The sequence below is a fragment of the Cottoperca gobio genome, chromosome 8, assembly GCF_900634415.1.
Source record: "Cottoperca gobio chromosome 8, fCotGob3.1, whole genome shotgun sequence".
Lineage (NCBI taxonomy): Eukaryota > Metazoa > Chordata > Actinopteri > Perciformes > Bovichtidae > Cottoperca > Cottoperca gobio.
Genome location: NC_041362.1, coordinates 15,302,139 through 15,321,462, shown reverse-complemented (window position 1 = coordinate 15,321,462; position 19,324 = coordinate 15,302,139). Strand labels below are relative to the sequence as shown.

The 19,324-nt window shown below is 43.3% G+C and overlaps 2 protein-coding genes across 8 annotated transcripts in view; both read left to right on the top strand.

Moving 5' to 3' along the window:
• mrtfab (myocardin related transcription factor Ab) overlaps window positions 1-2,631 on the top strand; it is a 43,959-nt gene extending 41,328 nt beyond the window's left edge. For all 7 annotated transcript variants that reach the window (XM_029438472.1, XM_029438471.1, XM_029438476.1 and 4 more), the window contains one exon: window positions 23-2,631. In XM_029438472.1, coding sequence (XP_029294332.1) covers window positions 23-573 — 551 coding nt within the window. In that variant the 3' untranslated portion in view covers window positions 574-2,631. The remainder of the gene's footprint in view (window positions 1-22) is intronic.
• Window positions 2,632-4,068: 1,437 nt separating this feature from the next.
• The window catches only part of LOC115011815 (uncharacterized), a 196,711-nt gene continuing 181,455 nt past the window's right edge, over window positions 4,069-19,324 (top strand). Inside the window, exon 1 of the mRNA XM_029437046.1 lies at window positions 4,069-4,314. Coding sequence (XP_029292906.1) covers window positions 4,069-4,314 — 246 coding nt within the window. The remainder of the gene's footprint in view (window positions 4,315-19,324) is intronic.

The following is a 19,324-nucleotide window of genomic DNA, read 5'->3' as shown; positions in this document are numbered from 1 at the left end:
ACTTTTTTAAATTTCCCTTCAGAAATGTCGACCACCTTCGAACCAGCACCTGACCTTCCTCTGGACAGTCTAAATCCACACTCTTCTCCCCCTCCCTCCCCACTCCAGCTGTTGCTATCCCCCCCTATCCCACCCAGCTGTGACACCCCACACTCGGCCTCCTCGGTGCAGTCTGAGCTCCAGACTTTTGCCGACACCATAGAAGAGAAACAACACCTGGGTAGCGCCGGGGGTGGACGCCTGGAGGACTTTCTCGAAAGCACCACCGGTAAGCCTCTCCTGGGGGTGGAGCCTGGGGGCCTGTTGACTTTGATTGATGACCTCCACAGTCAAATGCTGTGCACCCCCAGCATCCTCGACCATCCTTCGTCTCCCCTGGATACCTTCGACATGGCAGCGGAGGGGGAGCACGGGCTGGACTGTATGGACTGGTTGGACCTCACCATGGAAAGAGAGAGGGAAGAGGAGACCGCCACACTGGCCCCACTGTGCCCCCAAACACCCCCGAGTGTCTTTTCCACGGACTTCCTGGACAGCTGTGACCTGCAGATACACTGGGACTCCTGCCTATAGCAAAACAAATCTGTGCACTAACTTACACTGTTGCACACAAACATGGAATTTATTGCTGAGTCTTCAGTATCTGATTAGAGCGCTGTTTCTGTATCTTCTCACGCACCGGTGTATTGAATCTTCAAGCACTTTGACCTTTTATTTATTTTTATTTACACACGTGTGTATCGATTTTATTAGGCAGGTCCTATATCTGTTCTTGCTGCTTTAGCAACAGTTGTGTCAACACGTTAGAGGGACAGCTGTGGATTTAGGACGCGATGATTGATGAGACACTTTTAACTGAGCCATGAATCTGCATAAACTAATTTCCTCTTTTCTTGGCACCTTGTTACAGTGAAGGAGTATATCGGTTTATTTGACCTTTGGCTTATTAGGAGTGAAAATCCTAAATTGCCTTTTGTAGTAAATGATAATCAATAGCTTACCACTACAGCTGATAAATACACAGTTAAGACCAAGGACAATTATTTTCAAGCAACATAGTTGGATGGAGTGGAGATTGTTGCACTCACACTGCTCTCTACTGAACATCAGGTGTGTGCAGGTTACAGCGCTAAAAGTGTTACAACAGTTTGTATCCTTTTTTAGTATGAATGAAACCGACTGCCCTGGAACTTTGCATTTATATTTTCTCCAGGGATAGTTAATTATCTCTGCTCGGTATAAGCCTAAAGGGGATCATGCACTCTGTCATGTGTGTGTGCGTGTCCGCAGATAATCTTGCACTGGATTCATCAGGCAAATATTTCTGGTCCACATTTGTGACTTTATGCTCAAGGACCTCTCATGGCTGCGGTGATTCACACTTTTTGCAAAAGCCTATTTTATTGACTTTTTTATACCGGCACTGACTCCTCACTCCTCTCCTTAGAGGCCGCAAGTGTTCACCACTGCTTCAGTAGCAAGAAGCACTTCGACTTGGCTAAAAACTGTCTGTTGCAGGCCACATGTTGGTCTTTGTCGTGGCTCAACATCTGACGTCCCATTCATACCCGATATTTTATCATCCACTAAAGTTAGGCACCATACGAGTTGAATTAATCCCCTTTGTTTTTTTAAATGTAAGGGTTCCTGGAGGGACAGTTGAGTGAGAGGGACACATCTGGTGGTGATTTACACTCTACAGAGTGCACTTTTCTAGATACTGAAGAAATATCGCCATCTCTATTGTTTTCAAAATGTCGTGGTGGTTTGATTGTGCCATATGTCTGAATCCCATATCTGCCAAAATAAAGAAAAAAAAAGTTTTTACTTACTAATTGACTTGCAATGTTAAAACGTTGAGATAGCTGCTGCAGAGTTGCAGTACAGATATTACAATATAGATATGCAGATATTTATAACACAAATTGATATTTAGTATTTGTGAATATTCAGAACGTTGTGCGTTTTTTTTAAAGAATTGCACTTTGAATGCATCACATAGGGTGGATGATGGCCTAGTGTTCTAGTGGTACGCCTTCCAATCAAAACACTAGAAGGTAGGGAGTTCAATACCAGGCTGCTACCATTGTACCCCTGAGCAAGGCACTTAACCCTGAGCTGCTCCAGGGAGACTGTCCCTGTACTTAGTTCAATGTAGGTCGCTCTGGATAAGAGCGTCTGCTAAATGACCTATAATGTTGAAGCCTAGTGTCTTAATGTTTTAATTGACATAATGAGACTTTATATATTTATGAATGTCTTATGAAATCTTGAAAGCTCGACAGCTTCGCTCACCGGGCTTCATGTCTACGTACAGTATGGTACCAACAGGTTTCTATGGTAACTTTGGACACTTGAAAACAGCCATACTGTAGTTTCACTCCCTTTCTGTTTGCACTTGTTTTAATGCATAAGTACACACATAATATAACAAAAGGGAAACTCCTGCAGCTTTATAGATTTGTGACGAATGCCTTCTTCATAAGGATTTTTGTAATTATTTGAATGTTGCTCTTGATGGTGATATTTTCCTGTACTGTATCAGTACTTTTAGATTTCACAGTGCTGTAATATACCAGTTTAAAAGCTGACAATGTATTATAAAATGCATTTATTTGTATCGTTTTTTCAGTTTTTTTTCTGTGTGTTTTGTGAATCCAGACTTGCTACAAACACATTCACGCAACTTAATTTTTGATTCACACCATCTTTTGAATTCATCATTTTACGGTTTAGTGCACCTGTTACCACGGACATACTACACAGTATTTCAGGTTTTGTTCAGTACAACTTCCTTGATTTTCTCACTTTTCTCTCACAGTCTATCTGCAGGCTCACACATGGTCTGTCTTAAATAGTTAGGTTTCCATATCAACATAAACAGGTGCTTCTTGTTGTCATCAGTCTCACTGTCTCACTCATAATGTGCAGTCAATGGAAGTGTTGTGAAACGAATCTATAAAACATCTGATAAAGTTACTATTATATCAGTTATGTAGTACAAATGCAAACTCAAACTGATTTAAATAATACAAATAATGTTCTGAGGGAGTATCCAGTAAATAGTCAGGTGTCTTATGCCATTGTTATCGTTATTATATCGTAACTAGTTTAATCACGTGTGTGTGATTCACTCATCTCTTATGTTGGTTTTTGTTGATTCTTTTCAGGATTTTATCAAAAAGTATCAAAACGTTCTGTTTTCTGCTGTATTATTCCTGCAAGTGTTGAGCCTTCTCATGTAAATGATTGTGAGAGCATCAGGATAAAGGCCTTGGACGTTTTGGGCAAATTGTTTTAAGCTTTTCGTGTACTAAAATTGTAAGTTTTTTCTAAAAACGAAAGGGAATTTGTAACTAAAAGAAAACATAATTAAGTCTGGTGTGGTAAGTTCTGATTATTTCAATAATAAGATAAACTTGGTTGGTATTTGAAGCTACAGCCAGCAGCCAGTTTGCAGGCCGCCAGCGGAGACTCAAGCAAGTTACTGCTCACCACCAAGAAATAGTCCGGTGCATAACCCCCTCGTAAAATGGCATATTGTAGTATTTACACTACGATTTTTGTACGGAATAAACATGCAACATATAAAGTGTTTATTAGTGAGCTTTAGGACGCGTTCACACAAGTCTTGTTTAGTCCGGTTGAATCCTGGAGCGTTTCCCCCTTTGGTGCGGATCGTTTGGGTTGGTGTGAACGCCGGACCTGAACTCTGCTGCGGACCAAATAACCGCTCTATGATCCGCCTCGAAGGGGTGAACTCTGGGGAGGTTCATTTCTGGTGTGAACAGTATTCCGACCATTTATGTGTCATTTTATTGGTTCATTTGGTGACCGGTGAACTAGTAGCCTATTTGAGTGTTTATGAACACTGAATTTGAGGAATTGAATGTTTAACAGACCACATTATGAGACAATAATTAGCTAACTAGCGCACTCAACAGCACCTCCGCCTCATGTCCAGCACTTCCAGCATGCTTCAAGGCCTCCACCATCATCCCTGTCTCCAAAAAAACAAGGATCACAGGACTAAATGACTACAGACCCGTCGCCCTGACCTCTGTAGTAATGCAGTCCTTTGAGCGCCTTGTCCTGTCCCACCTCAAATCCATCACAGACCCACTCCTGGACCCCTTGCAGTTCCCCTACAGAGCCAACAGGTCTGTAGACGATACTGCCAATATGGCCCTCCACTTCATTCTCCAGCACCTGGATTCTGCAGGAACCTACGCCAGGATCCTGTTTGCGGACTTCAGCTCTGCCTTCAACACCATCATCCCAGCTCTGTTACAAGACAAGCTCTCCCAGCTGAGCGTGCCTGACTCCACCTGCAGGTGGATCACAGACTTCCTGTCTGACAGGAGACAGCACGTGAAGCTGGGAAACATGTCTCTGACTTCAGGACCATCAGCAACGGATCCCCCCCAAGGTTGCATTCTTTCGCCTCTGCTCTTCTGCACTGTGGACACAGTGGAGTCCTTACGCTTCCTGGGCACCATCATCGCCCAGGACCTGAAATGGAAGCTGAACATCACCTCCCTCGTTAAAAAAAGCACAGCAGAATGTACTTCCTGCGGCAGCTGAGGAAATTCAACCTGCCAAAGACGATGATGGTGCACTTCTACACTGCCATCATCGAAGTCCATCCTCACCTCCTCCATCACCATCTGGTACGCTGCTGCCACTGACCGGGACAAGGTCAGACTGCAGCATGTCATTCGCTCTGAGGAGAAGGTGATCAGCTGCAAACTGCCATCCCTCCAGGACCTGCACGCCTCCAGGACCCGGAAGCGTGCAGGTAAGAGTGCAGCAGACCCCTCCCACCCTGGACAACGACTTTATGAGTCACTAACATCCGGCAGGAGGCTGCGGTCCATCAGGACCAAAACCTCACTCCATATGAACAGTTTCTTCCCCTCTGCAGTTGGCCTCATCAATAACCTGCTTGGCAATAAACCAAATTCTGATTCTGATTCTGATTCTGACTATGAGAGTAGTTCCCTGGTAAGAGAGCGGTCAGCAGCTTCGTAGTCTCCTAGCGGCGGGGAGTAACGGATGGATCGTTCAGACTGGCCAGCTCGTTCTTTGACTGTCTGTAAACCGTGTAATTAGCAAAGCTTATAAAAAGTAATGACATTGAACTTCATAGCTGAACATAATGGCATGCTCATATATGCGCAGTTATGTTTATCTTCACACCCACAACCTCGCTGCTTATCTCTGAAGACGCCTTAAATCACAGACTTAGAAACAATTAAGCTCACACCCCTGTAGCCTGAGCCAACGTGAGCGTGAGCGACTCAACATCGTCGTCATGCTACATGCCGTCGCTATAGAGCGATACACACATGCTCAAGCCTCCATCACAGACACACACACACTTTGGGTAGCGATGACTGCATGGTTACAGCTCTGCTCTGGGGAAAAGGGAGCACACACACAAATATACAGTATATCTCAAAAGTGAGTACACCCTTTAGATTTTTGCAAATATTCTGTTATATCCTTTCAGGGGATAACATTATCCTACTGAAACTTTGATATAACTTAAAGTAGTCAGTGTGCTGCTTGAATAACAGTATAGATTTATTGTCCTTTGAAAATTACTCAGTACACAGCTGTTAATGTCTAAACAGCTGGCAACAAAAGTTGAGTACACCCCATAGTGAACATGTCCTAATTGTGCCCAATGATGTTGTTTTCCCGCCCTGGTGTCATGTGACTCGTTAGTGTTACAATGATTCAGGTGTAAATGATAAGCAGGGCTGTTCAATTTGGTGTTTTGGGCACAATTCTCTCTGAATGCTGGACAACATGGCACCTCATGGCAAGGAACTCTCTGAGCGGCTGAAAAAAAGGATTATTGCGCTTCACAAAGATGGCCTTGGCTATAAGAAGATTGCCAACACCATGAAAATGAGTTGCAGCACAGTGGCTAAGATCATACAGCGGTTTTCCAGGACAGGTTCCACTCGGAACAGGCCTCGCCAGGGTCGACCAAAGAAGTTGAGTCCACGTGCTCAGCGTCATATCCAGAGGTTGGTTTCCAAAAATAGACGTGCGAGTGCTTCCAGCATTGCTGCAGAGGTTGCAGAAGTGGGATGTCAGCCTGTCAGTGCCCAGACCATACGCCGCACACTGCATCAATCGGTTTGTATGGCCGTCGCCCCAGACAGAAGCCCCTTCTGAAACCGATGCATAAGAAAGCCCGCAAACAGTTTGCTGAAGACAATGAATCCAAGAACATGAGTTACTGGAACCATGTCCTGTGGTCTGATGAGACCAAAATAAACCTGTTTGGGTCAGATGGTGTCCGGCGTGTGTGGCGGCACCCTGGTGAGGAGTACCAAGACAAATGTGTTTTGCCTACAGTCAAGCATGGTGGTGGCAGCATCATGGTCTGGGGCTGCATGAGTGCTGCCGGCACTGGGGAGCTGCATTTCATTGAGGGACACATGAATTCCAATATATACTGTGACATCCTGCAGCAGAGCATGATCCCCTCTCTTCGGAAACTGGGCCGTAGGGCAGTTTTCCAACATGATAATGACCCTAAACACACCTCCAAGATGACAACGGCCTTGCTGAAGAAGCTGAAGGTTAAGGTGATGGACTGGCCAAGTATGTCTCCAGACCTAAACCCAATTGAGCACATGTGGGGCATCCTCAAGAGGAAGGTGGAGGAGTGCAAGGTGTCCAACATCCGTGCGCTCCGTGATGTCGTCGTGGAGGAGTGGAAGAAGATTCCAGAAGCAACCTGTGCAGCTCTGGTGAATTCCATGCCCAGGAGGGTTAAAGCAGTGCTAGATAACAATGGTGGTCACACAAAATATTGACACTTTGGGCACAATTTAGACATGTTCACTATGGGGTGTACTCACTTTTGTTGCCAGCTGTTTAGACATTAACAGCTGTGTACTGAGTAATTTTCAAAGGACAATAAATCTATACTGTTATTCAAGCAGCACACTGACTACTTTAAGTTATATCAAAGTTTCAGTAGGATAATGTTATCCCCTGAAAGGATATAACAGAATATTTGCAAAAATCTAAAGGGTGTACTCACTTTTGAGATATACTGTAAACACATTCACGTTTCCACATATGAAAAGTACCACACACATCCTTGCCAGACCTGGATATGGGTGGGCATGAGAGGGAGGCTGATAACAACTCTAATGGAGGGGAGCAGAGGAGGTCCACAGTGGGCATCCCAGACCTCCCACTGAAGCCCATATTAAAAGTGTGTGTGTGTGTGTGGGGGGGGGGGGGGGGGGGGGGTAAACAGCTCCCAAATCTACATTTTTGCGCAACCATGCACAACCACTGATGTAAGATATTGTTGTGTGAATTTGAAAGCCCCAAATAGCTGGATTTCCTTGGAAAGTTGTTCTTCACCTTCATTGCTTCTTCTTTTCCCCAACTTCCTTTCATCCTTAAGCACCTCCAACAGAAGCTAGCACTGAAACGGGGTGGAAGTTCAGTTTTCTGGGGCCCTGTTGAGACCTTAAGTGATCCGATCACAAGGGCATTCTTTCAGCAGTGTGTACGCAAATGTGTCCTGGGCCCCATTGAAGGACGTCTAATAAACTGACGTACTCTGCGTAAGCGGAAGTACGTACTTCATCTCCAGTTGGTTTTCAAATTGTGTAAGTTGGCTTTGTCCACGATGTCTGAAAAGTTCCAAAAGCCCATAGAGATAAATTACGAGTGCGTCAGACCTTGGCCAATCGGGTTTGCCCGGAACACGTAAAGGAATAGACCTAGCCTGAATTGTTTGGATTTCTAATTATTTTAAGTTCAGTCTTCCATTGCTGCCTCCTGCCAGCTAACAACAACAACAACGCACTTGGTCTTTGCAAACGGAAATGATACATGTTTATTTGCATATAGAGCGGGGAAGTGAAGTTTCACTCGAAACGCATGTAAAGACGCATTCTAATGCCAGATGTGAGCTGTGGTACCGGGGTGCCGCTGGCTCTTCCTCTGCTTATTTTTATGAGAAGCTTTTATTTATTTATTTTTTACTCAGAGCCAAACAAATTGCAACCTCCTGCTCTGCTATGTCCTGTTAACCCACTTTTTCTAACATGCATAGCTTTTCATGAGCCAGAAGTGTAAGATTAGGGCTACACAGAGGTCCACGCACACACAAATTAATTAACACGCACGCACACACACATTCCTAAATCCAACACTTTAATGTTGGACTGGGCTTAGAAGAAGTTTTGCCGTCGGGCATCCGGAAGTAATTCTGCAGATGCTTTGATGCATCGCAGCGCAGCAGTGGGGGGTATGCTTGGATGTGGAAGTGTTAAGTATTTGCAAACACACACACACACACACACACACACACACACACACACACACACACACACACACACACACACACACACACACACACACACAGACAGACACAGAAACACATGCATGCACAAACAAGTAAACAGGGATTTATTCTTATTTTTAATAAAGGAAAAATAATTCTAAATTGTAGTAATGCACATTGTCATTCATATTCGGATGCTAATAGCTTTCCTGCAGTACGCTGACATGTTTACATAAAAACGTGTGTTGATCAATTCTGAGTTTGTGTAGTTACGGTGAATGTCTAAACGTTCTACTTCCAATCTCATTACATGGTCCATTTAGCAGCTTTTGTAGCTTTTAATCATGACTTTTCAGTTGTTGTTGAATCGTACACTACAATGTTTTCTATGAAGTTGATGGTGAACTTGATCCATCCATGTTGGCTTATTTCATAAGAAATGAGTGGTTGTCAAATAACAATTAATTAATTCAAGTCAATTAATCTTGAGTTTCGCCCACATCCTCTCATGCCATGCAACTACACTCCTGTTTCCAGGATAATTGAAATGCTCACTTGCACTGTAGCTCATAAACTTTGTCTTTAACCGCCACCATTTAACGCAGGGGTCGGGAACCTATGGCTCTTTCGATGACACAATATGGCTCGCAGACAATTTTGAGCTAATATTTTTAGTAATCAAGTAATAAATAATTATACTGTGTCATTTTAAAGTAAAACTTTTAGCAGCAGATTTTTGTTTTTGGTTCTCCCCTCTCCTTTCCTCCGCCTCTGACTGTCGGTGTGTTCGCACATGTGTGTGTCGGCAGTGAAGCTGCAAAGTCGGCAAATACGCTCAGTTGATCAGCAGAATGTGTGGTCGGGAACACAGCGGTGGAGATGGTTTGTCAGTGTTTGGAAACACGTAGTGACCAAAGTTTCCTTGCTGCATCAGAGTCTCCCACAGGCCGCTTGGCATCATACATGTCCGTGATCACACGGCCCTGAAGCTGCAGGTTTAACAGTGAGATGCTTCGTTATGTCGCACAAACAGTCCAGCTCACATCGTCCCAGAGATCTGTGGTGTGTTTCCCTTTGCTTTCCAAAAACTGGCAGATTTCCTCAGGCATCTCGAAAAATCTATTCAGCACTTTCCCTCGACTCACCACCGCCATGTTCAGAAAAGACTTAAATTGACTCTTATAAAATTTCCTTTCTGTGTTACGGTGCTTATTACATGTTCCATCTCCAGAGCTTTACAACACAGCGCTTCCTGGTGTAAGATGCAGCTGACGGTGTATCTCCTCCCGCATTCCTGCCCACTAATCTTTTCATCACATCTCAGACTCTCCATCTGTCGTCAGTCCCGTCAGTTTGTCCCAGGACAGTTTAATTTTTCACACATTGAGATACTTCCTCGAATTGTATTTTCCTGTGGTTGTGCCATGCACTGATTTAATTACCAAAACCAGCAGGTCAGTTATGATAGACATGATATTTTCTCGCGGACCGGATATAATTGCCTTGAGTTTGACACCCATGCAGTAGACACTGAAACGTGCACATAAATGAGATAAATAACGTAAGCGTTTAGTTTATTTAACAAAAGAGCACCTGTTCAATGAAACACTGATACCGCTATTAGTACTCGGAGATGTGTTATACTTAAAAATGCACGCATAAAGTTGCATTCAATTTTGTTAAATATATGGCTCTCAAGGAAATACATTTAAAAATATTTGGCTTTTATGGCTCTCCCAGACAAAAAGGTTCCCGACCCCTGATTTAACGTGTGCGTATGTGCAACTTTTAACAAAGATGAGAAGGAAGCGAGAGGACTCACTCCTTAGTTTCTTCCATCGTCAGCTCTTGGGGAAAAAAAATGTGTTTAATTATTTTTTACCTTTTGTTTTTACCACTTGCCAGATCGTGCAAGTGAGTCGCTAGATTTATTAGCCCGGCATGACATTTTACTTGCTCCAGGCCACCCTTATTGTTGAGCTATGCTAATGCTCTCGTTTTTCATGTCTCTGTGAGATTGCTTCCTACTGTTGACCAAAAAGGTCGAATCCACCTTAAAACTACATTTCCCATCTTTGGTGATGTTGAAGCCAACCATAGTACTGATGTGAAAGCCCCCACAGTCACAAAGCCAAAAGCTATGAGACCGGGTGTGGATCTGCTGTTGTTCCTGATTAGATGTGACAGTCCTTTTGAAGGCTCAGGTTATTTCAGACCAAACGTCATGACATCTCCACCAGCGGATGAGAGAGTGAAATTAATTAGTTGTTAGCAAGAGAGGTGAAGAATATCTGCCTACTGAAGCAGCTTTCTTTCATACCATACAACATGTATTTTTAGTACGATCCTCAAGGTCAAAGCAGTCTCACTGCGGATGACAGGTAATCTGGGCCGCTCTAATGGAAACCTGCTGTGGTGACATGCTTTCAGCTCGAGCTGCATGTACAGACTAAAATGCTGACAGCGGCTGCCAGATACACATGCAAATAAGTACAACATGGCTGCAAGCACATGGACAAACACACACACACACACACACACACACACACACACACACACACACACACACACACACACACACACACACACACACACACACACACACACACACACACACACACACACACACACACACACACACCAAGACAAATCAAAATAAGAATAGAAGAATAAAGGTCTTGCAGCGATCATGCCATATTAAAGGGATGACTGCGGTCATTAAGAAAATAGCTGATTCATGTATTTTAATAATTCAGTTATTAAATGGGCCTGGTTTATATCCACTGTCTCACGTTAGCTCTATAGAGCCACAGGGATACGATCATAGCGTAGAGGATTTACATGAATGTAACGCCTACACTGAGGTAATAAACCTGCAGAAGTCAAATAAAACTGCAGATGTAACAAAAAGACATAAATGTATAATATGTGGCTAGACCTAAGTTCAGGTGCATTACAATTAGGCCTGGTTGTTTCTTAATCAGTTAATTATTAAATACACAAATACAAGGATCAGTGATGATGTAGACCATCTTGTGTGTAGAAAACTCATTCTGGTGACATCAACTTCTTTATCAGTCTAAGTTTCGTTATGCTGCCATCTAACAAATACTGTTTCTCAGAAAAATATCAATTTGAAGCTGCTCTAAATTATCATAGTCTTCAGTTTTCAGTTTCAGCTCTCGCACGTTACCGTTAGCTGCTCATGCTAGTGCTAGCTTCGTTAGCAAGGTGCATCCGTGATTCACTTTAACTGGGATATTACTTACTGGAAAAAATCAATAGTCAACGCTGAACAAGACCGTGATAGCGACGCTGTGTAGGGACTTGACAATCACAAGGTAACCCTGTGTGGAGGAACATGTCAGTTCCACCTGGACCAGAGTTGGGTGTTTAACAGTGAGGAAATATGTGAGCAGGGGAGACTAAGAGAGAGAAGACAGAGAGGTGAAGAGCAAGAGAGTGGAGAACAGAAATAGCTGAGGCCCATTATCATCACCTCTACCTGTCTGGCTGTCGCACCTCTAATTACTGCTGCCACATCGCCTCAAATAGCACACAATGAGGGAAGTGTGTGTGTGCATGTGTGTGTCCTCGTGTAGATGTATTTGAATACAGTTTATATATTCATGTACAGAATGATGATTCTTTACCCATTTTTGCACCTTTACAAGACAGTTTCTGCATGTTGAGTCACTATGTTTCAGTGCCTGTAATTCTTTTTGTGTTTTTGACATCGTATATGCGTGTGTGTGTGTGTGGAGATTATACCTCTCCTGTTAACCACCTGGAGAGAGGCAGCCTGGTGAGAGAAGCTTAAAGAGAATTTAATCCTTGCCTTAATGTGACAGCAGCATTTTCTGCGAAACTACCATCATTACTAAACTGTTGAGCCTTGGTGTGTGTGTGTGTGTGTGTGTGTGTTCAAGCATCCCATGTACACACACACACACACACACACACACACACACACACACACACACACACACACACACACACACACACACGCACACACGTACATGCCCCTTGAAAGAAGACATTTTGCAGGAGGATACAGTTAGTGTGACTTCATGTGTCGTCTTAAGCACACTGTGAGCAGCCGATGTAGGTCAGGCGTATTGCAAACTGAGTCCCTGACTGTTCTCTGACTTATGCTCGAAACCAAATGCTACCATGGGGATTATACAGAGACAGTGGCAGGCCACCCACACACACACGCGCAAAACACACACAAATGTGCACACCATCACACGGACACATAAAGGGCTTTTTTGAATCTAGGTCAGCAAAGTTGTGGAGACAATACTGACCTTTACCGCACACGATAAGACTGGCAATTTCCTGACAAAAACTACAGGTATGAGGAAGAAACACGCGAAGGGTGGGAAAATACATCAACATGAGTTTCATGTGTGTCTTTTATGTACCTTCAAACCTATAGTGTGAGATTGACTGTCCTTAGGAATGTCACCATGTCCTTGCCATCAATATCTCTTTCTGTCTCCATGTGTAAACTGCAGAGGCAGCATCATATGGCGTCTGACAGATTCCATACTTTCTCTCTCTGCTCAACAAAACTGCTGAACCTTTGCCAGAGAGAAAGAGAGAGAGAGAGAGAGAGAGAGACACACACATGCACGCACGCACACACACACACACACACACACACACACACACACAAAGATAGAAACAGGCAGCCCTGCATCCAGTGTTCCCATCTGTTTATGGTGATGCAGTTTTTCTTGTCAGGGTCTCTGTCAGGTTTGTATGTTTGATCTCATGAGTCGGTGTGTCCATCTGCCTGTGTTTATGTCTCTCTCTCCTTTGGCTGGTGAGTCAGTGGCTTTAGCCTTTCTCTGTATTGAAAAGCACTTGTGTGTATCTCCCTGATACAATCTCATACTTTCAAAATATGGCCCTGATAGTTTAAAACATTTACAAGAATGGTGTGCCAATGTCATTTTATACTATTTTAATTCTGCTATTTTATCTGCTATTTTATTTTAGACAATTTTAATTCTGGCTATTTAATTTCTGCATACTATTTTAATTCTGCTATTTTTATAATGGTATTTCAGACTCATTTACATCTACACTGTGATTATTGTTCTGTAAATGCTCTTATTCTGCACCTTGGGCTGCAATTCTTGTATGAAAGGTGCTATACAAATAAAGCTTATTATTATTATTATTATTATTATTATTATTATTATTATTATTATTATTATTACCTATGCAGTTATGATGTAGTTATGATGCAGTTCCCAGAAATCTTGACAATCTGACATCTTCAAGTTACGGTCATTCTATCTTTGTCCTGTAAAACCAGAGACACTTGGACAACAAGCCAAGTCTCAGCTGAACTTTTTTTGTAGTTTGTAAATTGGACATCCCAGTTTCCTCTAGTGCAGTCTTTCTCAAAGAGTGGTATATTGGTAAAATGTCACGTTTGAAATTAATTTATTATAAGTTCAAAGTGTTTCTCAAACTGTTTAAAAATGACTAGTATAGAGTGTAGCATAGATGTAGCATAGTTACGCAGCTATGTGTAGATCTTAGATCGTAAAACGAACCTACGCAGCTGCGTAGGTTCGTTTTCCGTTCTTACGTCATAAATTATCTGCGCAGTCAATTTGAGCGGTCAACTGACAAGATGGATCGATGTCTAAAGACAGGGTCAGTTAAAAGAAAATTAAATGAACAATCTGACGCGACAGGCAAGGTGCATCGTCCTGATGCAGGTGATTCAACAGCTTCAGGTGCTTCAGCCGCAGCAACAAGTCATTTTGTGTCCGTTACTGAGTCCCAGGAGAGCGGTTCACCGTCCAACCACCACCCGCCTGAAAGCTGTGAAACTCTGCTTGAACGTGGATAGTCCAGCGCTAAAGTGAAAAGAAAATATCACAGCGACTACATTAAGATTTGGATTTTTTTTAACTGAAGATGAAGAGGATCCCAATACACACTGTGTGTTGTGCTATGAGTCGTTGGCGAACGAGGCTATGAAACCCGCCAAGCTCAAGCGACATTTTGAGAGCGAACACAAAGATTACATTGGGAAACCTTTAAGTGTTTTTGAGAGAAAACGTGATGAACTCAAGAAACAAATGTCGAAGGCGCCATCACAGTCTTTTTCACTGGGGCAAAATGCGAAGGCTACAGAGGCATCATACAGGGTATCCCTTCTCATTGCAAAAACAGGTAAACCTCATTCGATAGGTGAGAATTGAGTCAAACCAGCTGCCAAGATCATGACTAATTTATTGTTTGGGGAGAAAGCAAGCGACACAATTAACAGGGTCCCCCTCTCCAATGACACCGTCCAGCGGCGAATAACAGCCATGGCTGACAATGTGAAAGATCAGCTGATCACACGTTTACGCCAAAACCAGTTTTTCACACTGCAACTGGACGAGTCGACTGATATCGACTGCTGTGTTCTGTGTGCTACAGTTTATGGCTATTACGTTGACTGAGATATTCTTTTGCTAACATGGAAATGAAAGTATTGTGTCAAAATTAAGTTTGCACATGTCAGCAACAATGTTCACCAATAAGTTACATGGAGATTCTTTTGACTGACGTATTCTTATAGTAAATTGTTATATGTAAAATCATATCATGGTTGTCAGGCTGTTCTGTTCTTTTGTGTTGTCGTTATGCTCGTGTTTGGATACGCCTATTAGTGCGTGCGTCCTGTGCGCACGTTTTCTTATGTTTCAGTCACCTCCGGGGATAGTGGGGGTCTCCAGTCTCTGGCACCGTTATTTTGGGGGTCGTGGGCTGTAAAGTTTGGGAACCCCTGGGCTAGATAATACTGCACATACTTCAACGATGATGCTAAGGAACCTGTCTCATGCTTATTAACACCAAATGATTGGGCAAATGCCAATTTGTTAATATGCGCTGTGGCTATGCAGTGATGTTTTTATATTCTAATGAAGCTACTGGTGATTATAGTGTATGTGGTTTGAGTGTGCGTTCTGTGTCTCAAGCTTTTTATGTTAACATATAGGGTAGGGCTGGTTTTGGATTTGGAAATAGGGCTTGTTGCAGATGTTCCCAGTTCGCCACTGAATAAAGAGAATCATATCAATCTATAAATCAGCTCATTAGGACAGACATTAGTTTTTCTAACCTGGTATCCTCACTTAAATGCTTGAGATTTTTTCTTCAAGTCTCGATCGGGCCAGGTCACAGTTCAATTTAATTTGTATAGATTCACTCAAAAGCCCAATTCTAATCTGGCCCCTACACCCTCTTCCTACCTACTTCCACTCCAGCGTTTGCATGGAGGGTCTGCCATATTAAGTGGTGTTCCAAAGCATTTAGCGGGGAGTGGAAGTGGGTTATAAAACCCTCCAACAGCGAGTCTGCAATGATCTTGACTTAACCAGTTGCCCGTGCTGACAACGTGCAACCCTGTTTTTTTTCTCCATCATGGAACACGTTGTGTACAAATAGTTCCATGAAAACATTTACTAGTAATCTGTGAAAACTAAGATATTTAATATTGTCATAGATGTTAACAACCTAAGGGTTAAATTGTATTTTTATCTTTTGCTTAAGATCAAATATACCCGTTTCTATTGTAGGAAACAGTAGACGTGTTCATTTAATCCTGTTTCTGCCCGAAGCTTACTGCTTTATCTACATCCTACACCTTAAAGAAGGTTAGGTCATTCTGCTGTGAGTGTGACTACCAACGAAGTTCACTCTGAGACGGTGGAGGGGTCGGATTGGAAAGGTCAAAGATCTTTTGAGAAATGATGTTCCTTCTTCAGAGCTTGAAGCTATGGAATAAAGTCCACACTGTATTACTGGCAATCTCAAGTGTTCCTGCCTTTTTTTTTTCACAAGTTATACTTTTTAACGTGATTTAGTTGAACTTTGGCCGCAAAGGAAAATTGGCGTAGTGCTCGACACTATGACTCGTGTAGCTGCCTGAGAGAGCACAGTGGAAACAATGGCCTTGTTCTGTCACAGGGTCAGAATATAGCAAACATTCAGCCATAGAACTCAGAGCAGAGAAGCATGTGACAACGCATCTGCTTTGACATTTCCTTTAATGTGTCTAACTTCAAGGTCATAGGACTGCAAAAGCACAGACCATCTAATAAGTCCCTGATTCGGACACTCCTTGGTCATCCCCCTGAAGCAAGACGGCACCTGCACCCACTCAGTTATCTTTTAGCACTGACAAGCACGCACAACATGTCCAAACACCAAGTCGTTAGGGCTGAAACCTGTACTCTCCTGTACAGCTTCCCTCGCAACCAGTATCAGCCACGGAAGACCCTGCTCACAATGTCTATCCAATGTCTTTCTGACGCCAAAGTGTCATCATGGGCCACTTTGAGCACCAGGGAACGGAACTTAGCCGGCATCACCAACTGGAAAACGGCCTCTCCAACAATGTCACCACCCAGGGAAATCCATTTCCTGAACAACAACTCATTCTGCAAGAAATAACCACTGGCCGTACTATTTATCTCAGAGGCAGAGAAGACACGATCAAACAACTCTTTTAGGGAGGGATCACTCCATTGCTCATGCAAAAGCTCACTATGCGAAATGACAGAGGAAAATCCGACAGAGACGGAACCTCCAAATTGACGTCACCACAACTGTAAGATAACGCCTCCAACTCCAACTTCGCCATTGCGTGCGTAACCTAACCCTAACCTCCGGGAATTCACCGGAGCTCTCATCAGAAGTAGCATCCACCGGACAGTGTGTAACCACAGGTGAGGGAGAAGTGGGCAACGCCGGCCGAACCCCACAGCAACCTCACCATACACAATAAAGGGAATACAGAGTCCACTATGTACGAGTCATAGGCCCCTGTATCCTTCAAGATCTTTATTGGTATTTTAACATCACTTCCTACCAGTGACACAACACCACTTCTAATAAAAGGAGCATACACAGCCAAAACGTCAGTCTCAGGCTAAGGGCCTCAGTGACATCAGTCGTATTCACAGGCGCAACGAACGCCGCAGGTCTAACAATAGGTCTCATACCCTTATTCCTTGACAGTAACAAAAGACATTCTGCCTTCCAGTGTCCTATCTCGTGACAATAGTTGCATGATTCACTCTTATCAAAACTGCCTCGAGTCTTGGTTTCAGACTTAAATGAACCAGATTTCCAAGACCGTGTGGGATCAAATGATGCAGCATCAGACTTACTCCCTCTCCAGCCAACGTCATCACGCACCGTGCGCTCTTGAAAAGAACCCTTATGGAGCAGCACATATTCATCTGCTGACAGAGCAGCATCAGCAGCAGTGGCATCCTTCTTCTCAGTAATGTATGTGGCAACTTGGCCAGGAAGCAAATTTTTAAACTGCTCCAAAATCACCAACTCACATAAATCATTAAAATTAACGATTTCAAGGGCTGTTTACCAACGTTTAAAGTGAGTTGTCAGACCTCTCGCAAATTCCACATACGTCTGACCACTTCTCCTCTCCCAAGACCTGAAACGCTGGCGATAAGCCTCTGGCACAAGCTCATATGCTTTAAGCACAGCAGTTTTTATTTTTACATAGCTAGAGCTATCCTCTAAACTCAACGACGAATATGCTTCCTGTGCTTTTCCTGTAAGGACACACTGGAGCATTAGAGCACAGTCCGCATCAGGCCAGTCCCTAGCCTTAGCAGCTCGCTCAAACAATGCAAAAAACACATCTGGGTCCCTCTCATTAAATTGCGGCAACAAACGCAAATTATTGATATCGAAGGGACGCACACCAACTTTATGCATCTCGCTCTGATCCTCAGTGGATCACTTGCCACCTTTTACATCAGACAACCGACGACTCTCCAGATCTAACTTTGCTTGTTCCGTTTCCTGGTGAATCCTCTCTACCTCAATTTGCTTTTTAATTTCCAACTCTTGCATATATTTTTCATGGTCCCTTTGCAATTTGAGAAACTCTTTCTGTTGTTCAAAAGTAAACCCCTGCGTCTGGGCAGACATAGTTGTGGAAACTAGAACAGGCTCTTTCTGATCCCCCGTCAAAACTCCCATCTCAATTAGTTTTAATTTCAAAGCCACTTTAATATCTTCTTTAAGACGTTTGTCCCCCACAACCACTGAATAATGCTCAGAAAGTTTAAGCAACTGCTCCTTTGTAAATTTCTGTAACGCCTCCTCTGATGGACTAGCAATAAAGGCCTCAAGATCCAACATGTTTATTTCCCAAATCTTTACACTCAACCCGAAAAACACAACTTCTATGAAAAAACAGGACCAGTCTGACAGTGAAGTTTCCCTGTGTATAACAAGAGGGTTTACCCTCAGCCGGTTTGGATATTTCCCACTATCTTAAATTAGCCCCACTAAGTAAACTCCCTCCTAGTCTTCATGCAGCTTGCGGTGGGTATTTACGCACTAACGACCGCTGGATCAGAGTGGCGACTAGCAAGCTAACAACCCTCCCGAAACCACAGACATGCTCCCAAGCAAAGCTTCAACCACGTTCGCCACAACACTTCAACAATCTCCCCGACAAACCCAAAGGGAATGCCGCTACAGCCTACCAGGGAAAAATCTGCACCACTTTACCAACACTACGCACCGGGAAACATACACCTGTGACCTGGCCCACCTGCTACCAGCATAAACAATAGCGGGCACTAAGACCACAACTCTCCACAGTCCAAATAAGAATAACCTACAGCACTTTATACATCAAACAAAATCATACTGAAAATCCCAACAGATCATCCAATTTATCCTGTTCAGTCAGACAAAAGCACAGTGTCCTTTTCCTGAACACTCAACAAAAACAAATGTTCACAGCAACCAGCAACAGCAAAACAAAAGAATCAGCCGGGTCATATACTCACATTTAACATTGAATTGAGCTTCAAATGCGCCACCGGACTGTTCACGATTAACGAGTAACCAAACAACGCAACACACGCAACTAGTGATTATATGCCAGAGAGCTACCCCCTACATTTGACCTATTCCATAAACGATTTT